The following is an 18,460-nucleotide window of genomic DNA, read 5'->3' on the forward strand; positions in this document are numbered from 1 at the left end:
CAACTTCAAGATCCCATCATATCTAAGATAGTGGAAAAAAGGGCATGTTTGGTTTCAAGAAGGAGAATCACTTGAACAAAATGCATTTTGGAATTTTTTTATAGCTAGAAAAAATTTCTTCAAAACAATGAATTGTGTTTATTAATGCCAATTAGGATTAATGAGTATTGTTTGGATTAAGTCAAGCAAAATTTAATATTTTTTTATTACTATTATTCTTTAATTTATTAAATCCCTTATTATTATTTAATTTGTATATTACATTATGTGTTATGTTTTAAATAATTTATTATATTTTTTGTTATTATTATTGGTAACTGGGATCACAATAGGGATGTTGCAAAAATAATGGCAAAATTACAAATTTAGTTTCCCTATAATTTAGTTCACGAATTTAGTATCATGTTTTTTACAATCTCGTTGTTTCAATCCTGGAGAATGAATGTTGACGGAATTACTTACCTTGACATTCACATGACTCGTTACGTGTCATGATTTTATTGGAGGTTGACGTTAAGTAAATATACGAAATTAGCATCCAATAAATACGCGACAAGTGACAGTTAACGTCTAATAAAAATGCGACACCTGATAGTCAAGATAAACAATTAAAAGTCAACGTCCAATTTGACTGAAATAATGGGATTGCAAAAAATTTGGAGACTAAATTCATAAATTAAATTATAAGGGAGCTAAATTTATAATTTTGCCAAAAATAATTAAAACATGGAGTTGCCACCAATATGTTTTGGGGGAAAATGTTGAAAAACTCTTTCAAAAAATGACCTTTGAAATCAAAGGTAAGTTTGAAAGTCAATTACGCATACAAAAATTTTAATATTCTACAACTCCATTAAAAAATGATACTTCTAATTAATTACCCAAAATCTATATAATCTTATAAATATTTTTTTACCCAAAAATTATTTATATTTCTTTTCTTCAAAAAGAACGCATTTGATTTTTTTTTTTTAAATTATTTTTTTTTATTAAAAGAAAAGTGTAGCACAAGGATTTAAGCCAGTAAAATAACTAGTCATTAAACCCTCACAATCAAATAACATTGAAAATAGAATTGCTATTCGTTAATGCTACTGATTGATACTTGAATGATTTTTTTTTTAAGAAGAACATGGACTCTATGTACTAAAGTTTTAGATAGCAAATGGCTATACAGTAAATTTTTATGATTAACCGAAATCAAAAGGTAAAAGTGTTACTCTATTTATATTGCAAATGAGTTAAAATAATTATTTTATTTGAAAACACAAATATGAATAAAGAGAGAAAATAAATAAATAAATAAATAAATAAAATTTGATTTCACCGTTTATTTCTCACTTTCCAAAAGTAAAGGAATTAATGAAACACAATGCTGCAACCTAAACATTCCTAAAGCTAAAGCCTCACCTTTCAACGTTTTTTTAAGAAAAATAAATAAATAAATAAATAAAAATAAATGAAAATAAAAACAAAACAAAAACTCAAAGTCAGATCAAGCCATTTGAACGTCTATATTCCAACCTTCCCTAAAGCTCATGACACATGGAAACCAAAAACAAAATCCTATATAGATTCTAATATTTTCCTTTTTCTTATTTTTAGAAGCAAAATAAAAGCCAAAGTCGACGTCTGATATTTACTCTAATTCCAATTGGAATCTTATACAATTGAATGATGCATCAGTCTATCACCACCGACACAATAATATAAATTGGTTTACAAATCAATAATAAGAGAACGAGAAAAGAATGAAAGCATGAAGGAATTGATGGCAACGGAGAAACATTGTTCGTGTTCGTGTTCGTGTACGTGAAAGATGTCCATTTTCTATTAACAAATAAACAAGAGCCAAGTAAATATCAAATCACATATCCATAAAGAGGCAAAATACATAGTTAATATACTTTCCAAACTTTGAGTTTGTTTTCCAAGTAACCAAGTGCTCACATCATGCAGCTCTCCTTATAACTAACTTATGTGTTTATTAAGTCTTATCACATTTTCTCTCTTTTTTCCTGTTTTTTAATTTTATTTTCTTAAATAATATTAAAAAAACAATATCGGGATAAAATGGGATATTCATATTATGTTCTTTAGGCTTTTACCTCCTGCACCCCTTTTCTCTTCCTGCACCTCCAATGTCCATTCCGGAATAGGGCGTCGTTGTTTGTGTAGCATCTTTGGAAATCTAATGGCTGACGCGAGTAAGATTGTAAGAGAGTGAGCGACGAGATGACCTATCTGCGGCAGTAGCAGCGCAACCTAATCGCGACGGCGACGGCGACGACAATCACAACTCAGTGCGGCAGAGGTGGAGCTTCGACGGTGGCAAAGGATAGATCAGAGAAGTCGCGATAGATTTAGTAGGGAACCGCTTACGGTTACGGCGGAGGAAACAATCGCCTCGCAGCTCCATCGCGATCTTACGACGATCTGACTCTCCGGCGATCACAGAATAAACATCACGTTCCGGCGACTGAGGATCCGTGCAGCTAGCTCATTGCAGAAGCGACACATTGCGCTCGTCAGTCTTCAACAACAATGCGGAAGCAGCGAGGAATTTAAAATTCTTTACTTCTCCAAAATACTGTGAGAATTTCAAAATTTTCTTAAATTGGTACATTTCAACACACACAAATGTAAGAGAGTGTTTGGTTTGATTGTTTTCTGATTTCATTTTCACTGAAAACCGTGATGAAAATGTGTTTGCTTGAATTTCTGAAAACATTTTCAGTAAAAATGAAAACAGGAAACAACTAGAAAATGAAAATAATACGTTTTCAATGTTTCCAAAAACTCATCTTGGGTAAAATGAAATTACGGTGCCAATAAATATAATTTTAAGCAAATCTAAAAAGACAAGAAGTCAATGAATGTATAATAAATTTTCAATATTTTTATTTCATGAAAACAAAAAACAAGAAGTCAAACCAAACATAATTTCAGAATCTCGCCACCTACAGCTTAAACTACCATGGAATTTGACCCAAAATACATAGACTAATAGTATGTTTGTGTTACTGTTTGCATCCTGCAAATGTATGCTTAGTCCTTACAAAGGAAACACTCAATTTTTTTATCGATAAATATTAGTTATTAATTGTTAGTTTTCTTTGTCAGCGGAGAAATCAAAGACATGTTATTTGTGTGATTGACGGAAACAAGTCATGGAACCATGAAGGATACAATCAAGACGCAAAAACGATAACAATGAGATCATGCGGAACGAAAGATAGAGTATAGGGGACACGGGACAAATAAGGGGGTGCACTAAAGAAAGGATATATTTGGAAAAAGCAAGTATGAAATAAGTGTAAGGAGGTGCATAAACAAAATGGGAGGTGTGTTTAGCAACAGCCTAACTGAATAACCTTATTTGAGCCTTGGTCATTTTTTAATTGTCCACCTAAGATCACAAGACTGATGACATTCAACCTCCAACAAGTAGTTAGTAGCATTGAAAATTTGAAACAATAAAGATTTGTTAAAAAAAAAAATACTGGCCCTAGAAAGTAGAGGGTGGAGACCCCATAAAAAGCTGTATCACACTCACTGAAAACATGTTTGGGAATCACTTGCAAAATTACGTTTGAGACATAAGTAATTTTTATGCGTCATAACATTTTCAACTTCAAACTAAACATGCACAGAATGACCATAATTCTTGTCATACCAAAGTACCTTGTAATGCTAAGCTTACAGAAATGAATGAATTTGCTGAGATGGTCCTCCAGCTTTTTAATGCAGTCACAACAAAAGGCTCCATTCACCTAATAAGACCAACCTGAAAAAGGAAAAAAGCAACTCGGTAATTGGCCCTCTACGTGCACCGAAAGGGATGGATAAGTCAGAAAACTAGATTAATCTCTGAAGAGCTTCATTTATTTATAATCTAGTGGCCCTTTTGGTAGCACATGCTTTGCATTTAATAACTCATGCAAGGGCTGCACCAAGGTGTGTGTTGGTGGGGTTCACTGACTCACTCTTTCGTCCTTCCATCCAATTACTGCTCGAGCCTCTTTTGTACATTGAAAATGGTACTTTTATAAATCATTGTTTACTCTATTACAGTTGGTTCTGAAACTAATTTTGTACTAAATGTTAAAAGTAGTGTAAAAAATATGTTGAGACCATAATGTGCAAATATCATCATCCTTCCTAGATGTAGATTATGTCATCTCTGTATTTGCTTCTATGTCATTGCAAAGTCCTTAATACTTTTTGATTAATTCGAGACTTCAAATATTTTTCCAGGAAGATAATTTTGTTGGAATTAACTAAGATTATAATGAGTAATAAAACTTTATCTCTATAATGCATACTCACAACTCAAACTTAATCATTATTTAAGTTAGAATAATTTCATGTCAATTAATTTATCATTATAAAGTTCTTATAATAGACCACCATCATTGATGAATTTGTCATTATTTTTTTAAATTATGATTTGTAGCTGTGATTACAGTTATAAATTTCAATTTTGAAGTTTCTGCAACCGCATTTCAATTGTAGTAATTGTGAGCATAACAATCTGATTTGCCCACAATTTCGTATAAAACTGTTAATTGCAAACTGAATTTGTTAAAAATTTCAATTTATGAACTAGAAAATGAATAGGAGTTTGATATTTTACCCTAGCTAGGAGGTCCCCATCAATCAATAGTCAATTTATCAACAATGATGAATAAAGATCAATTGCATATACACACATGCCAATGAATCTCATTATCATGCTTTTTAATTAATATTTTACCACAACTTGAGGTACACAACTACACAAGGATAGTTTATATTTGCGTTCTTTAATCTTTTTCTGTTTTATTTTTTTTTATCAGCATATATTAATTTTTGTTAGTTTTTGTTAGAAATATCATTTAGGTTATTTGAATCCATAATCCTTCTCCCTTTCATCATTCTCCAACGATTGAGTTAACTTTATATCTCCTTTTTATTTTACTGTTTTCAAAACAATTAGTGGTAATTGATAAACCACAGTTTTCCTTTAATCTCAACCATCACTGATTATTTCAATTTTCAACCTAGAGAAAGTTCAAATATCATCAAAAAGTGACACGATCCATCTAGGTAGAGATCCTATATGCAATTGACCAAACAAAAACCCTTTATGATTGAAAAAAGAAAATGTAGCATTATCAGATAGTTGGACTTCAAGTCTACTTTATGTCTTACAGATTTTTATTAATTTCTTTTTTTGGGTTGTCAGGACCCTTTCTGCATTAGATACCAACAATTAATTCAGCTTCGTTTTTCTCTTCTGAGACTCACGGGATATGATTCCATCTAATATTTAAACCCCTCTTATTCTGATTTGACCATCTATCTATATCCCTAAAGAAAACATTCAATCTTTGCCTTCACTTTTGGTCTTCTACAACTCACTCTTCCCTTTTCTTTGTCCTAAACTCATGTCTCTCCCTTCTTTTGCTACCACTTCTTTTTCATTTCTATTCACATCTTTCTTTGTTTTCTTCATCTTGTGTGGAAATTCTTCATCTTCCTTAGCAATACATGCCAACACTACACGCCCCCCTCGCCAGCTCTCAGTAAGTTACTATGCCAAATCATGCCCTCAGGTAGAACAGCTTGTTGGCTCAGTCACCTCTCAACAATTCAAAGAATCACCTGTTTCTGGCCCTGCCACCATTCGTCTCCTCTTCCATGATTGTTTTGTAGGAGTAAGACCAATTCCAACCCCCTCAAAAAAATTATTCATCTTTGCACTTGCATGCATGCATAGGCTTGTTTTCCTAAATTATTTCAAAGAGAAATGCTGACAATATACTTTCTGATACACTTTGGAATAGACTTTTTACTATTGATCAAAGTTTATTAGAAATTATAAAATTTCATAGATTCCAGTTCATATTTAATGAGTCTCACTTATAATTTTGTAACTTTTAACGAATTTTAACTAATAATTGAGTGTTAGAAAATGCATTGCTAGCCCTCTTAAAAAAACTTATTTTCTAGTGTTGATCCACTAGTTAAGTTTTTTTTAGAAAAAATGTGTCAGTATTCATCCATGTTTGGGGGTGAATTTTGTAGTGGGTTGCTATTTTTTTCTTCTTTGGGGGTATGATAACTCTTGAATGGGTGAGTGCAGGGTTGTGATGCATCAATTTTAATAGCATCAAAGCCTGGGAGCAAGGAGTTGGCAGAGAAAGATGCAGAGGATAATAGAGACTTGAAGGTGGAAGCTTTTGAGACTGTGAGAAAGGCTAAGGAACAAGTGGAGAGAAAGTGCCCTGGTGTGGTGTCATGTGCGGACATTCTTGTAATTGCAGCCAGAGATTATGTTCACCTGGTAAGTTGTTGCAATTCCTATCATGCTTATCATATATTTTAGTTTTGAGTTCAATTTTTATATAGTGTGAGTGAATTGTAAGTGTAAGAAAGTTTTACACCGTAAACGAATTAAATTCATGATAACGAATAAAATATGACTTTTAGAGTAGTTAGGACAAAAATTTACAAACTAATTATAAATGATATTTATAATTAGATTACAGTGTAAAATTCTTTATATTATTGGTGCATAAACTATTTTCTTTTTTATTTATCTATTATTTTCATTCCACCTCTGCCTTTTGGTTTCTTCCTCTTGACACATTATAATTCATAGGTATCAGTTCACATGCAATACAAATTCAAAGCATGCCTAATTTTAAAAGTTGATGTAGTGCTCTTTGAAGTAACCAAGTTTGGCCCACTAAAATTGACCGCAGACATCCATATTGTGCTTTTCTAGTTTTATTTTCTGAGTGGTTTCCTTCTCCTTTCACTAGTGCATCTTCTGTGTTTCTTACATAGCAGCTTTGCTTCCATACCGTTTATATAGAAGAAGAAAAAAATGAAAAAACAAGTGTCCACCCTCCTCCCAATTATATTATAGAATTCCAATGCCAAAAAAAGTTATAAAAATTTAGGCGTATAATAGTCTTATGGTACTTGGGAAAAGGTGTCCTAGATTTATTACAGCATATCTGTCTGTCACTTATGATGACATTGGATATTATATAATTTATGTATAAAGAAATTGGATATTAGTTGCTAGAAATAGCTTCTTACACTGTAGAATGAAAAAGGGAAAATTGAGAAAGACAATATGGCCAATTATTTTTTTCTTCCTAAACAAAGACAAAAGAGCTAACGGATTACCTTATGATTGTCAAATAACTCTACTTCTTGATCGAGTATGAGTTTAATCCCCAAGCCTTAGTATGAAAAAGTATTTTTAAGAAAACTATTCCTTAAAATAATATATTTTAGTATTTTAGGATATTAGTATCTGGTTTTTGGTAAGTTAGTTCGAGTAAAATTGAATTTGGTCTTTTTAAATAAAATTATAGGTTTAAATTTTTTTGAATGAAAAAAATATGATAAAAAATTAAAAGATACTTTACAATATCATAATGACTAAAAAAGATACTCTTATGTTAATATTTTTATTTTATTTTGCCTAGTAAAAAGGACAGAATGCATTAGGCATTGGGACAGGCTGGTCTCAATTGTAGATTATCCGAAGTCATTTAATTTAGCTCTAGAAAGAGGAAACGGACAAGTTGGTCTTGGTCTAAGTGTTTTCCTACACGAAAATAAGAACATGTCCTTCGTATAATATTAATTGCAGTTTTAAACAGTTAACATAGTGGCTGTTTCGTGTATTGATTCCGCATAAAGTCAATTTAAATTTGTTTTCACATTGTCATGAATTGCTCAGTATTATTTGGGCATAATGATAGACTCCAAAACAGCTCAACTTTTGTACTTTTATGTTTGGATTATTTGGGCACCAGACACAACGTTGCTTCTTAATCTTAGGTCTAAGTTTTTGTGTTGTCCTTTTCTTCTATGCCATATCATATTGATATATGTAGGAAACTAGGAATCCTGCACCATCAATAATAAATTAGTTATAGTTTTTTTCTATAATTTACATGTTTATGGATAATTATATTTTAACTTAGTATTGTTTTTATTGAATTTTAAAAGTTAATTTATTATTTGGAGGTGAGAGTAGAGCCAAATTTGTGTTTTTCTAAGAAGAAGAAAAAGAGGTCGATAAAAAAAGGCTGACCAAACCAAACTGAATTAATAAAGATTGGTTTTGGTTTTATTTGGTTCTTTAATTATAAACAAATTTATGAATGCCATTGTAGAGAATTTTGTTAGTTTAGTTTTGATCTTTCCAATTATAACCAAATCACTTTTCCAAATAAAAATTATAACCAAACCAAGCCTGTATCTAATGAATAGTTAAGAAACTTCATCTAAATCTAAATTTAATTAAAAGAGAATGTGGCGGATCCCACCCTGTTATTGTTTATAAAATTGAATGTGAAAAATAATCCCATTCCCACAAATTCTCAGGTCTTCATCTAAATTTGTTGCAATTAAAAATTTTGCTTAATGAAGTTCTGGTTAATAATGAAAGGTTTTCTATTATTCTTTTTCATCAAACTGACAAGTTTGTCATAAAATTTAACTATTCAAATGCAATTACTCATTGTTATTGGTTTTTTTTTTTATGAAAACATTGTCATTGATTTATATGATTGTGAAGTATGATAAAAAAAAAAAAAAGATATCGTCAATCATGTTATTCCTCTACATTTTAAAGACTTGAATTAGATTTTCTTAATACAGTTAAGAGAATAAAATGAACCCAGCATTGTATAACAAAATGCTTGCTAGTTCTACGGCAAGAACTTTTTTATTATCTGATTGCTACCAAAAGTGACAAGATTGTCACATCAAATTAGTCAACATGTGATTGATTCAAGTAGTACATATTTGATTTTGTTTTAGTCTACAATTCTGTGTACTAATATGTGTGATTTCAAAAAGGAAAAAGAATTACCAGTGAAAAAAGAAAAAGAATTAGTGTCTACTACCAAGTGAAGGGAAATGGGTCTTCTCCATTTCTTTTTTTCCTTCATTTCTTTCATTTCATAAATTTTTAAGATAATAAATAAAATAAAGATGATACATACTTTATAAAAGGTGACATTTATGATCTCAAAAAACTTAGTAATAAAAGAAATTGAGAGAATCTAAATCGCCTGGAAGAAGGGAAGATGAGATCTACAAAGTTATGTAATTTTTAATGAATTTTAATTAATAATAAAAATATTTTCAAAAAAGAATGTATTAAAAGGATATATTACTATCTTTGTAATGGAAACCAATGATTGATTTGGTGTAATCTGACAAAGGCAGGAGGGCCCTATTACCAAGTGAAGAAGGGAAGATGGGATGGAAAGATATCAACGGCATCAAGGGTGGCCTCCAACATCCCTCATGCAAACTCCACCGTTGATCAACTCATCAAACTCTTCACCTCAAAGGGTCTAACCACACAAGACCTAGTAGCCCTATCAGGGGCCCACACAATAGGGTTTGCCCACTGCAAGAACTTCGTGGCCCGCCTCTACAGTTACCGAGGCAAGGCTCAACCGGACCCAAACATGGACCCAAAACTATTACATGTACTTAGAATGTATTGTCCAAACTTTGGTGGAAACTCTGACATTGTTGCCCCTTTTGATGCCACTACCCCATTCCTATTTGACCATGCCTATTATGGTAACTTGCAAAAGAAGTTGGGCTTGTTGGCATCTGACCAGACCTTGGCTTTGGACCCACGAACCAAGCCCATTGTTGAGGATCTTGCAAAGGACAAGCAGAAGTTTTTTAAAGCTTTTGTGGGGGCTATGGACAAATTGAGTTTGGTGAAAGTGGTGAGAGGGAAAAGGCATGGGGAGAAAAGAAGAGATTGTAGCATGCATATGTGAGAAGTGAGATGCAATTTTTACACAATTCTTGCATTTATAACTGATACGAGACTTCAATGGAACTTTTATTGATTTTGATATGGCCTCTGGTCCTATTTATAAGAAACAAGTTGTGATATAAAATATATTACAACTTGTTTGTTATAAATAGAACAGAAGTTAGTACTGTTTTGTGCATTTATAAATGCAATAGTTGTTTAGATATTATTTGTTAAGATTAATCTTTTATTTATTTTTTCCTTCGTGTAATTTCCACAAGAGTCCATATTGTATTCAAGAGTGTTCAAAAAAGTGTTGGTAGCATTTCTCTTGAATCTAGAAAATGTTACTGCAATAGTTTGTAGGATATTGATTTTTGAAGATCAGGTTTGAAATAGGGGTATCAAAGTGTCAAGTTGGACTAAGTTTACTGCACATTCTGAGTAAGAATTTCATTCATCAGTGTAATTCTAGAGTTCAGCAATGCTACATTATGAAAAAGAAGAAAAACAATTCCAAGATGGTATCAAATCTAATTGCATCTGCATTGTTTTGTCAGATCTGTAACAATTGCCAAAATTAAACCTCCTATGCATCACTTGGAGTTGGAGCAAAATAAACCCAGCATAGCACCTAAGCTACGACTATAAAGCTGCAAGGAGGCTGTACTTTTCTATACAATGTTGTGGCATAGCCTGAAATAGAAGTAAATATATAAAAAAAAAAATTATAAGGATAGAAGTTTTCATATGTTAAAACACAAACATATGGTTATACTTGTTAGAGATTGAAATCAAAGATATATACAGCCAACCTGCTCAAAATTCAAACTGAAAGCAGTTCTACAGACTGAAACAATGGTGGTTAAGTAAACAGGGTGCCTTCAATTACTCATGAAAGATCTAGTGATGAGGTTGAGTAGCATATACTCACTTTGTTAGTCATTGTCATTCTACTTCAAGTCAATTAATATGATTGTCATTCTCAGTTCTCATGCAATTAAATTTTTCATATACTCACTTTGATAGTCATTGTCATTCTACTTCAAGTCACAGTTAATATGATTTTCGTTCTCAGTTCTGATGCAATTAAAATTTTCGTTGAACACGGCATCAAATTTCATATCAGGAGTAACACGAACACCCATGTCTTTTAAGATATCAAATTGACAAGGATCTTATGAAGGCAGTTACCTCAAAATAAAATTACTATAATAGTTTGGGATATTATCATTCAGTCAGACAAGGAGGTAAAATTTCCCACATGGCAAAGTATATCTCATGCATTAAAGCCTTAGATTCTGCATAAAGAATGAGTTTATCAAGTCGAAACAGTTTTATCGGACAGAATGAATTTATCCTTAATTATCAGACAGAACAAGTCAATCAAGCTACTTACATTCCTATGATTTCATGAAGATAATAGTTGCCGCAGTAAATAGTGCCTCTTTTCCTATAGACAATATCTCCATTTGCCTACAACGTGACAAACAACTAATTAGAAAATTGTCAACATACTAAACAGAAGGAACACACAGGTCCCAAGCCCCCTCCCCAAAAAAAAGAATTAGAGGATCAGTTCAAAGCTTTGGTATACTCAATGAGCATGGAAGGAAACTCAAACTAAAGCGGTTTCATATACTATTAGCAATTGCAAATTTGTAATCGTTCTTTGTAAGTAAATAAGTATGATCAATAGACATAATATCCCAAATCATACAAAGAAAAAGTAAGCAAGGATTGTGTAAATTAAAATCCTCATAAATGGTCCCCTTACGCATCTGTGCTTCTCAAACTATCAAAAGCAGAGATAAAAGTCTGACACGAATCCACAATAGCACTGTCTCCCCCTTGTTTATCACCAGCATTTCCTTTTGACAATATTGACAAGTGAGCCTGAAAGCCAGTAAAAACCCATTTCAAAAAAGAACTAGAACCCTTTTTTTTTTAATAAAAAAAAAACTAGTTTAGAAGCCTCTCAAATTCTCAAGGAGTGTGAACTAATACTTTAGCTTCCCAACTGCTAAATTGACTGGTTTCAGAAAAAAAAAAAGGATGGAAAAGCCTCTAGTTAGTCTCTCTATCCCATGAGATAAATAGCTATCAAAGTGATCATTATCCCACCTCTGGGATTAAGGAAGCTCTTTAGTCTATTATGCCAAGGGGTTTGTCCTTCTTTAGTTGTGATGTTCTTTTTTTTGTCATCTTTGTTTCTTCTTAAGGAGGATTAGGCAGTTAAATATATAGGAGAATGTAAGAGGGGAGAAACTTCATTCTATCTTGTATCAATTTGCAGATTGAGCTTTGCTCTTTCTGAAAGGACAAATCCTTGGAGAAGAAATCTCTACTAATTTCTGTCCAATCTCACTCTATCAATAAAACCTTTCTTTTCCCTACTTCTATTCTTGGTTTGTATCACAATCCTCAATTCTGCAACGTATTCCTTTTCTCTACAATATATTCTGTTTAAATCAATATATATTGTGCATTGATTTGTTGAATAAAAAAAAGTACCTGAAAACCATGAGCCAGAAGGAATTGAACTACATCTACACCAATTTTTTTTATTAAGCTCTTAGTGCCAGTTTTATTTGAAAAGCACTTCAAAGCCCCATCAAATGTTGCATCCTCAGTATGACCATTTGACTTGCGGGTACGAACAGAAGGCTGCAATTTTGTATAAAACAAAGGTAGTTAAATCAAGAGATTATCAGAAACTACTAGCCTACAACTAATAGAGCCTTCCTTTCAGGCGGAGGAAAATATATCATTAAGCAAGTATGATAGATTTTCAACCTGTCTACCAGTTGATTACCTTGGTTATGTATTTCCACAGATACTGCACAACTATTTCTAGCTTCCATTTAGATTCACTGAAGATCTGAAGCCATTCTCATGAAAAGCAGAAAAAACTATTATTCACAAGAAAACTCCCTCCAAAAATGAGTTGAAATGGAAACCTGGAAAGGTTAACTAGTACCTACACAAGTAGGAAGTATCCATTGTCAAGTAATCCAATATTAGATACTACATAAATAGTGGTAAACCCTCGTATCTTATATAGAGATTGGTTTGATTTACGACTTGATCAGCAAATATGTCCACACTAAGGTTTTTAAAGGTAAAGCATAACCCAATCTTAAGCATTATTACTTCATCTAGCCCCATATACAGACAGTTATCAGCAACGAAAGAGAAGTGTGTGAGAGGAACAGAGAGGGGAAGGGAAGAGAGATGGTATTTGGGAGCCACCTTAAGAAAAACAGGGACACTATCTTTGTTGTAAGAGAGTTCATCCAGAATTATGTCCATCAAAGGTGTTCTGTACCAAAAGCACCAAAATACAATATCACATGTAATTCATCAGAAGCATGGCCTATAAAGAAACAAGAAAATCAACTCAAAGCTCCAACATTGTAAAGAAACGAAAATAAAGTAAATTACCTTGGACTGTCTCCTCTTGTAGTGTGACCTTCAATATCTGCTATCTTCCTTGCCATATCAAGGTCCATAATCTAAAATCACTCAGAATGTAAGAAGAAACAAGGCCCTTATTTGAATTACACATATACAATGAATAAAATAATTCAGGAACATACCATCACTAGAAGTTTCTCCATTGAGACACATGTGTCCTTTAATACTCCATGTAAAGCAAGAGATAGTGCAGTATGACAATTTTTGGATAACTTAGATTCAGAACTTTCTTGAAGCACTGGATGTTTACTGAGTTCACTTTGAAGTTGAGATAGTTGACACAGAATTGCCATGAAATACTTCATCAAGCTTTTGTAATTTATTTTCCTAGATCCCTGCAAAAACTAAATAAGATATATATTTCGGCAAAAAAAAAGAAGGAAAAAGAAGCCTTTCAAGGTGACGGAATCAAGATGCATAAAGATCCCATCAACAGGACATATGGGAAGAAGAGTATTAGTTCTCACATACTTAGCACCCAAATCAATATGTTTAATTGTTGATTGGTTACTCACACAAGTTCTTCTTTTACACAATATGATCAATATACTTTTGGCATAAAAAATAAATACCAGTAGCAGGCTGAGCAAAGACTCCCTCTGCATGCTCCAGTTCAAGGTTGCTGCAAAAAAATAGCTACTTAGAATTTACAAGTAGTTTCTTAAGGCACGGTGACTGCAGAGATGAGTTTAACTTCATACACACCGTTGCGAGGTAGAAAATCATCCTCAAAAACAACGACAAGGTACTGAAAGATTAACATGTTCCTCAAGGGCTGCAATAAGATTATGTAAAGAAATTAGACACTCATCCACCACATAAAAGTCATGTGCCTTAAATTAGCATTTAATCTTGACCATTCATGATGGTTGTATAGCTAAGACTGTTCCTCTCACTACTCGTATAAGAATGGCAATGACTTTCTCACCATATATATATAAAGTAAAAAAAAAATGAACTTAATCTGTAACTTATGAACTGAAGCTTAATATAAATACATAACCACATGGGAAAGGTAGAAGCCTGGAATCTAGAACATGTAAATGCAAAATATAGCTACAAGTAGACCACATATTATAACCCCAGTTGGAAATGAAAAATTACTAATATGTCTCTACTCTTAAGAGACAGATGCAAAACAAGTATACGAAATTCTAGACAGGAATTTACAACATCGGTGAACTAACCTCCATGCTTGCTGCTTCAAATTTGGTCTCAGATAAAATTTCAGCCAGCTCTTCAATCAGAGCTTGAAAGCTCTAAAGTAAAGTAGGTGGAGAATGTAAAGAACAGAAACGAGTTTAAGAATTCAATATCAAAAATGTAATTTAAGGAAAGAGAAAAAGTTAAGGAAAAATAAGCAATAATTCTGTCTCATACATTGAAAGGCATAAGAACACTAAATTCACCAAGAAAAGTTAAGAAATACTTCTATTATTTTGGCTCACACATATATAAGAAAACATGTCATCCTTACAGCAAAAATCACTGCAATTAAATCAAAGAAGAACTAGAAACACTATAGAACAAAATAGAGTGCAGAAAAAACCAACTCACAGAGTGGTCAAGAGATCCACCAGACTGTTTGTCACCGGCTTCACTAACAGCAGTGGCCTTATCCACGAAACCAATAATGGGAGCCCATGCCTAGCAGAAAAATTTTATATTTGCAAATAAGTTCAACCACCATCCTATAATATCAATTAAGTTTACCAAGAATAGAACAAAAACAACAGATTAAGATGACTTAGACTCATTTGTACCTCTTTAACCACAACCAATTTTGATGGAGAGTTAGATGATGATCGGGAATCATCCATGCCAGATAAATACACACGAGGGAAGTGCTAAACCAAAAAAAAAGTAGAGCTATCAGTTACATTCACAACCTACGAATATAAAGATAGAAAGCCATGTTTCATGTGGCATCCAAATACCTTGTCTAAATCAACCAGAAGCTTATAACTTCCCACAATCAACTCTAGAGACTTCCCTGTCCTCAGCATGTGGAAAACTGCCCCAAAAATCTTTCTTGACAAAGTGAAAAATAAAACCTTAGTAGACAGTATTAGACACAAAATGCAATTTACTCTCTCAAACACAACTTGCTTATGGGGGAGAATAAACCATATATGTGAAAAATGGGACAACACAGTGTTACGCATTCACACTGATAGAAAAAGAGAAGCTATAAAGTGAATTGGATGGTTTGGGGAGAAGGGAAGAGGGAAAAGATCGCGAGTTCAATCCTTCTGCTAACAAAAACTTACATTTGCTGATAAAAAAACACTGATAGAAAAAGACTTACGAAGTGGGCGGTTTTCCATGTTCACAAGAAGCACGAACAGCATCAATAAAAGCAATCCCTGCATGTATGAACCCGTACAAGAAAGCAAAAAAAGACAACATTTTTTTGGTCATTTAACATTCATGTATAAAATAGTTATTTTTTTATTTCGAAAGAAACCCAAAACCAATTTCTACACAAGTTTTAATTTTTCCGATTACCCAAAAGTGCAATTAGCCCAAACACAACGATTTTCTTCGTCGGCACGAACGCGGTGGAGTGTCAAGTGAAAATAGGAAGAAAAACAAAATATAAAATTATTTATAAAAAAAAGAGTGCGATTCGTACGGTCATCTAGGGCATCTTGATGAACATCCTTGGTTTCGGAGGCATCAAACATAGCCAGCATGTTGTCATCGATTCCTGCTCTGCTCCATCTTTCACCACTGCTAGGGTTCTCCATTTTTCGCTCCCACTTTTGCTTATTTTTTTGTTCGTTTCTTCGCAAACAAAACTGAAAAGGAATTACCTATTTTTCATAGTTCATACTACTGGTGTCGCTGAGAATTTGACGCACACAAACCTAAGAAATTTAATAAAACTGTAATTTGAAAATTTAGTAAAAAAAAATAAAAAAGGAGTTGCTTCGGCTTCCCGCTAAAATTTGGTAAACGTTACCAAATTATGAGCAAAATAGAGTTTGAAGTTACTTAAGCCGGTTGCTTAATTATAAAAGGGGATTGCTATTGGTCTCTGGCCATTGATCCCAGTAATTCTAACATTTTTTTCCTCAAAATATTTTTTTATGGAAATATGATTTTGTTGTATAATTATATAATAGATTTTTATTCCATTATTTACTAAAGGGATGTAAAAAAAATGAACAAAAATATAATTTTGTTTGTACAATGAAATCGTATTTGTATTGTTTTTATAAAAAGTGAAAAAAAAAAAACTAAAACACGATTTTATTATATAATCAATGTTTATTTATTTTTAGCATCATTGTATTTGCCTCTTCTTCATTTGCACACTTCACTTCCTCAACCATAACCATCTCATTAAATACCACCAAAATCTGCACAACTCAAATACAAAATTATCACCTTCCATCACGTCATCATTGTCATCAATCACCCTAGCCACCACATTACCAACAACATCACCATGCCCCAAACAACACCCCACACCAACAATAGATTTACATGCCACTACACCACTACATTACACCATCCCATCGTTCAATAGAAAAAATGCTCATGGTGGCACAAACGGAGGTTGAGGTTGCATGCGCAAGGAGCCTCAAAGGTTGATATCATGTGTTGGGCCCAACACTGGTTCAGATCTAGGGCAAGTTAGTGTAGTGGTGATGGGTTGGGGCAGGGAAAAAGGGAGGGAGAATTAAGAGGGGTAAGAAGAAGGATAGGTTACCCCATTATAAGCAAGATGTGTTGGATATCTTGGCTTGCCTCACTTAGGAGTCAAATTCGAAAGAAAAAAATTGAAGTTTTGTACCACTTAAGATGAATACATCTCCCAAAAAATTATAAAACCATTATTTTCAATAATTTTTAAAAGACTATATACTCATTTTAACCCCTTATTGTATTTTTATGTTCAATTTGATCATTTATCTTTTAAAAAAATATTTTTGTCTTTTATCTTTTTAAATTAATTCTAAATGGTCATTATTTTGTCCATCTAAAGGTAACACCTCTAATAAGATAAGAACTGTCACAAAATATAAACTTGTTCCTCTTTTCTCCATCCACTCCTTCTAGTTCATTCCCTTTCCTCCTTTCTCTTTTCAATCTACCTTTTCTCCTTCCAAAAAAATTCAATTTTCAAAAATTCCCCATTCTCTTATATCGTGTTGCTATCTCCATATTGGCTTCTCCCCCAACCCTCAAAGGCTTATGTGCAACTCCCTCACTCTTTACCTCCTCAATCCACTTGTGATCCCAAACTATTTCTCCTGCCAACCTTCCCCATTGAAACCCAAAAACTATCAAGGCTCATATTCGTGACTTCTACCCTCCTTAGACGACAAGATTCACAAAATTCTCTACAATCATGACTACAACTAGGGTGGTAGCGTCAAAGAGAAAAAAAACCAACAAAAATAGTGACCTAAGGTTGATCGACATTGGGGAGCAATGTTGGGGAGGTAGGGCAACGGAAGGGGATTTGGTAATGGAGAAAGGAGTTATTGGGAAGAAGGAGATGGGAAGGAAACATAAATCACATCACATAGGGAGAAATATACGAATTGAAAATAGAGATAAGAAAGGAGGAAGGAGTAAAGGGAGGGCAAATTGATCAAACTGGGTTAGTTTTAGAAACTATTTTCCAAAACGAGTCTCTTTTCAAACTATTTCCGGAGGGGGTTTGTTTTTTCAAAGCATTTCGCCATCACTACGAGCGAAACACCACGTGGCAGCATGGCATGCGTTTCGCCATTGGTGTTGGCGAAACATGCTGCAACTTTTTTCCAGCGTGGCATGGGTCTCGCACGGGTGCTGACAAAATAAGCTTGATGGGGTTTGGCCAGTACCACTGGCGAAACAGGTACAGGTACGAAAAATTAATTTTGCTTGTAAACTTGAAACATGTGTAACTTTTAATAGAAATATTCGTTTGAGGTCCATAATATGTCAAAATGTTTGAAATTGAACGAGGAATCCCCTGACAAAAATATCACACACTAGTTAGTTTTGTTCAAGTTTTGTTATTCTCTAATAATGGAAAAATCGGGTGGTTAAATCTTAAATTTTATTTTTCAAGTACTTAGAGGCGTTTTTTGGAAAAATTAGTTGATCAAATCCCCTTTGGAAATATTTATCAAGGGATTTCTCGTTCAATTTCGAGCGTTTTGACATATTATGGGCCTCAGACGGACA

General features: G+C 33.1%; 2 protein-coding genes across 4 annotated transcripts; one reads left to right on the forward strand and one right to left on the reverse strand.

Moving 5' to 3' along the window:
* The first annotated feature begins 4,862 nt into the window (after positions 1-4,862).
* Positions 4,863-9,896, forward strand: LOC100777463 (peroxidase 19). Its single transcript, XM_003541465.5, has 3 exons — positions 4,863-5,699; positions 6,128-6,328; positions 9,240-9,896. Exons 1-3 carry the CDS (start codon positions 5,430-5,432, stop codon positions 9,816-9,818), a joined length of 1,050 nt encoding a protein of 349 aa, XP_003541513.1. The 5' UTR covers positions 4,863-5,429; the 3' UTR covers positions 9,819-9,896.
* A 341-nt stretch (positions 9,897-10,237) lies between these two features.
* On the reverse strand, positions 10,238-16,241 carry LOC732620 (SNI1). 3 transcript variants are annotated; one of them, XR_417320.4, is made up of 17 exons: positions 15,909-16,241; positions 15,582-15,639; positions 15,211-15,304; positions 15,037-15,120; positions 14,831-14,920; positions 14,461-14,532; positions 13,979-14,048; positions 13,846-13,895; positions 13,396-13,608; positions 13,241-13,311; positions 13,049-13,118; positions 12,612-12,677; positions 12,311-12,463; positions 11,574-11,692; positions 11,196-11,272; positions 10,991-11,097; positions 10,238-10,492 (listed from the first exon to the last, which is right to left on the reverse strand). XR_417320.4 is itself a non-coding variant. In XM_006593422.4 (16 exons), exons 1-15 carry the CDS (start codon positions 16,021-16,023, stop codon positions 11,200-11,202), a joined length of 1,398 nt encoding a protein of 465 aa, XP_006593485.1. In that variant the 5' UTR covers positions 16,024-16,241; the 3' UTR covers positions 10,238-10,492; positions 11,196-11,199.
* Positions 16,242-18,460: the final 2,219 nt, after the last annotated feature.

This window comes from Glycine max, chromosome 13 (genome assembly GCF_000004515.6).
Source record: "Glycine max cultivar Williams 82 chromosome 13, Glycine_max_v4.0, whole genome shotgun sequence".
Taxonomy (NCBI): domain Eukaryota; kingdom Viridiplantae; phylum Streptophyta; class Magnoliopsida; order Fabales; family Fabaceae; genus Glycine; species Glycine max.

What these genes read in the sequence shown, in the direction of transcription:
- LOC100777463 (XM_003541465.5), top strand. Translation starts at nt 5,430, where the DNA reads ATGTCTCTCCCTTCTTTTGCTACCACTTCTTTTTCATTTCTATTCACA. An exon ending in TCCATGATTGTTTTGTAGGA is followed by an intron (nt 5,700 to 6,127) that starts GTAAGACCAATT and finishes GGGTGAGTGCAG; the next exon opens with GGTTGTGATGCATCAATTTT. An exon ending in CCAGAGATTATGTTCACCTG is followed by an intron (nt 6,329 to 9,239) that starts GTAAGTTGTTGC and finishes AATCTGACAAAG; the next exon opens with GCAGGAGGGCCCTATTACCA.
- LOC732620 (XM_006593422.4), bottom strand. Translation starts at nt 16,023, where the DNA reads ATGGAGAACCCTAGCAGTGGTGAAAGATGGAGCAGAGCAGGAATCGAT. An exon ending in TGGAGAAACTTCTAGTGATG is followed by an intron (nt 13,312 to 13,395) that starts GTATGTTCCTGA and finishes GAGTGATTTTAG; the next exon opens with ATTATGGACCTTGATATGGC. An exon ending in TTCTGGCTCATGGTTTTCAG is followed by an intron (nt 11,693 to 12,310) that starts GTACTTTTTTTT and finishes ACTGGCTTTCAG; the next exon opens with GCTCACTTGTCAATATTGTC.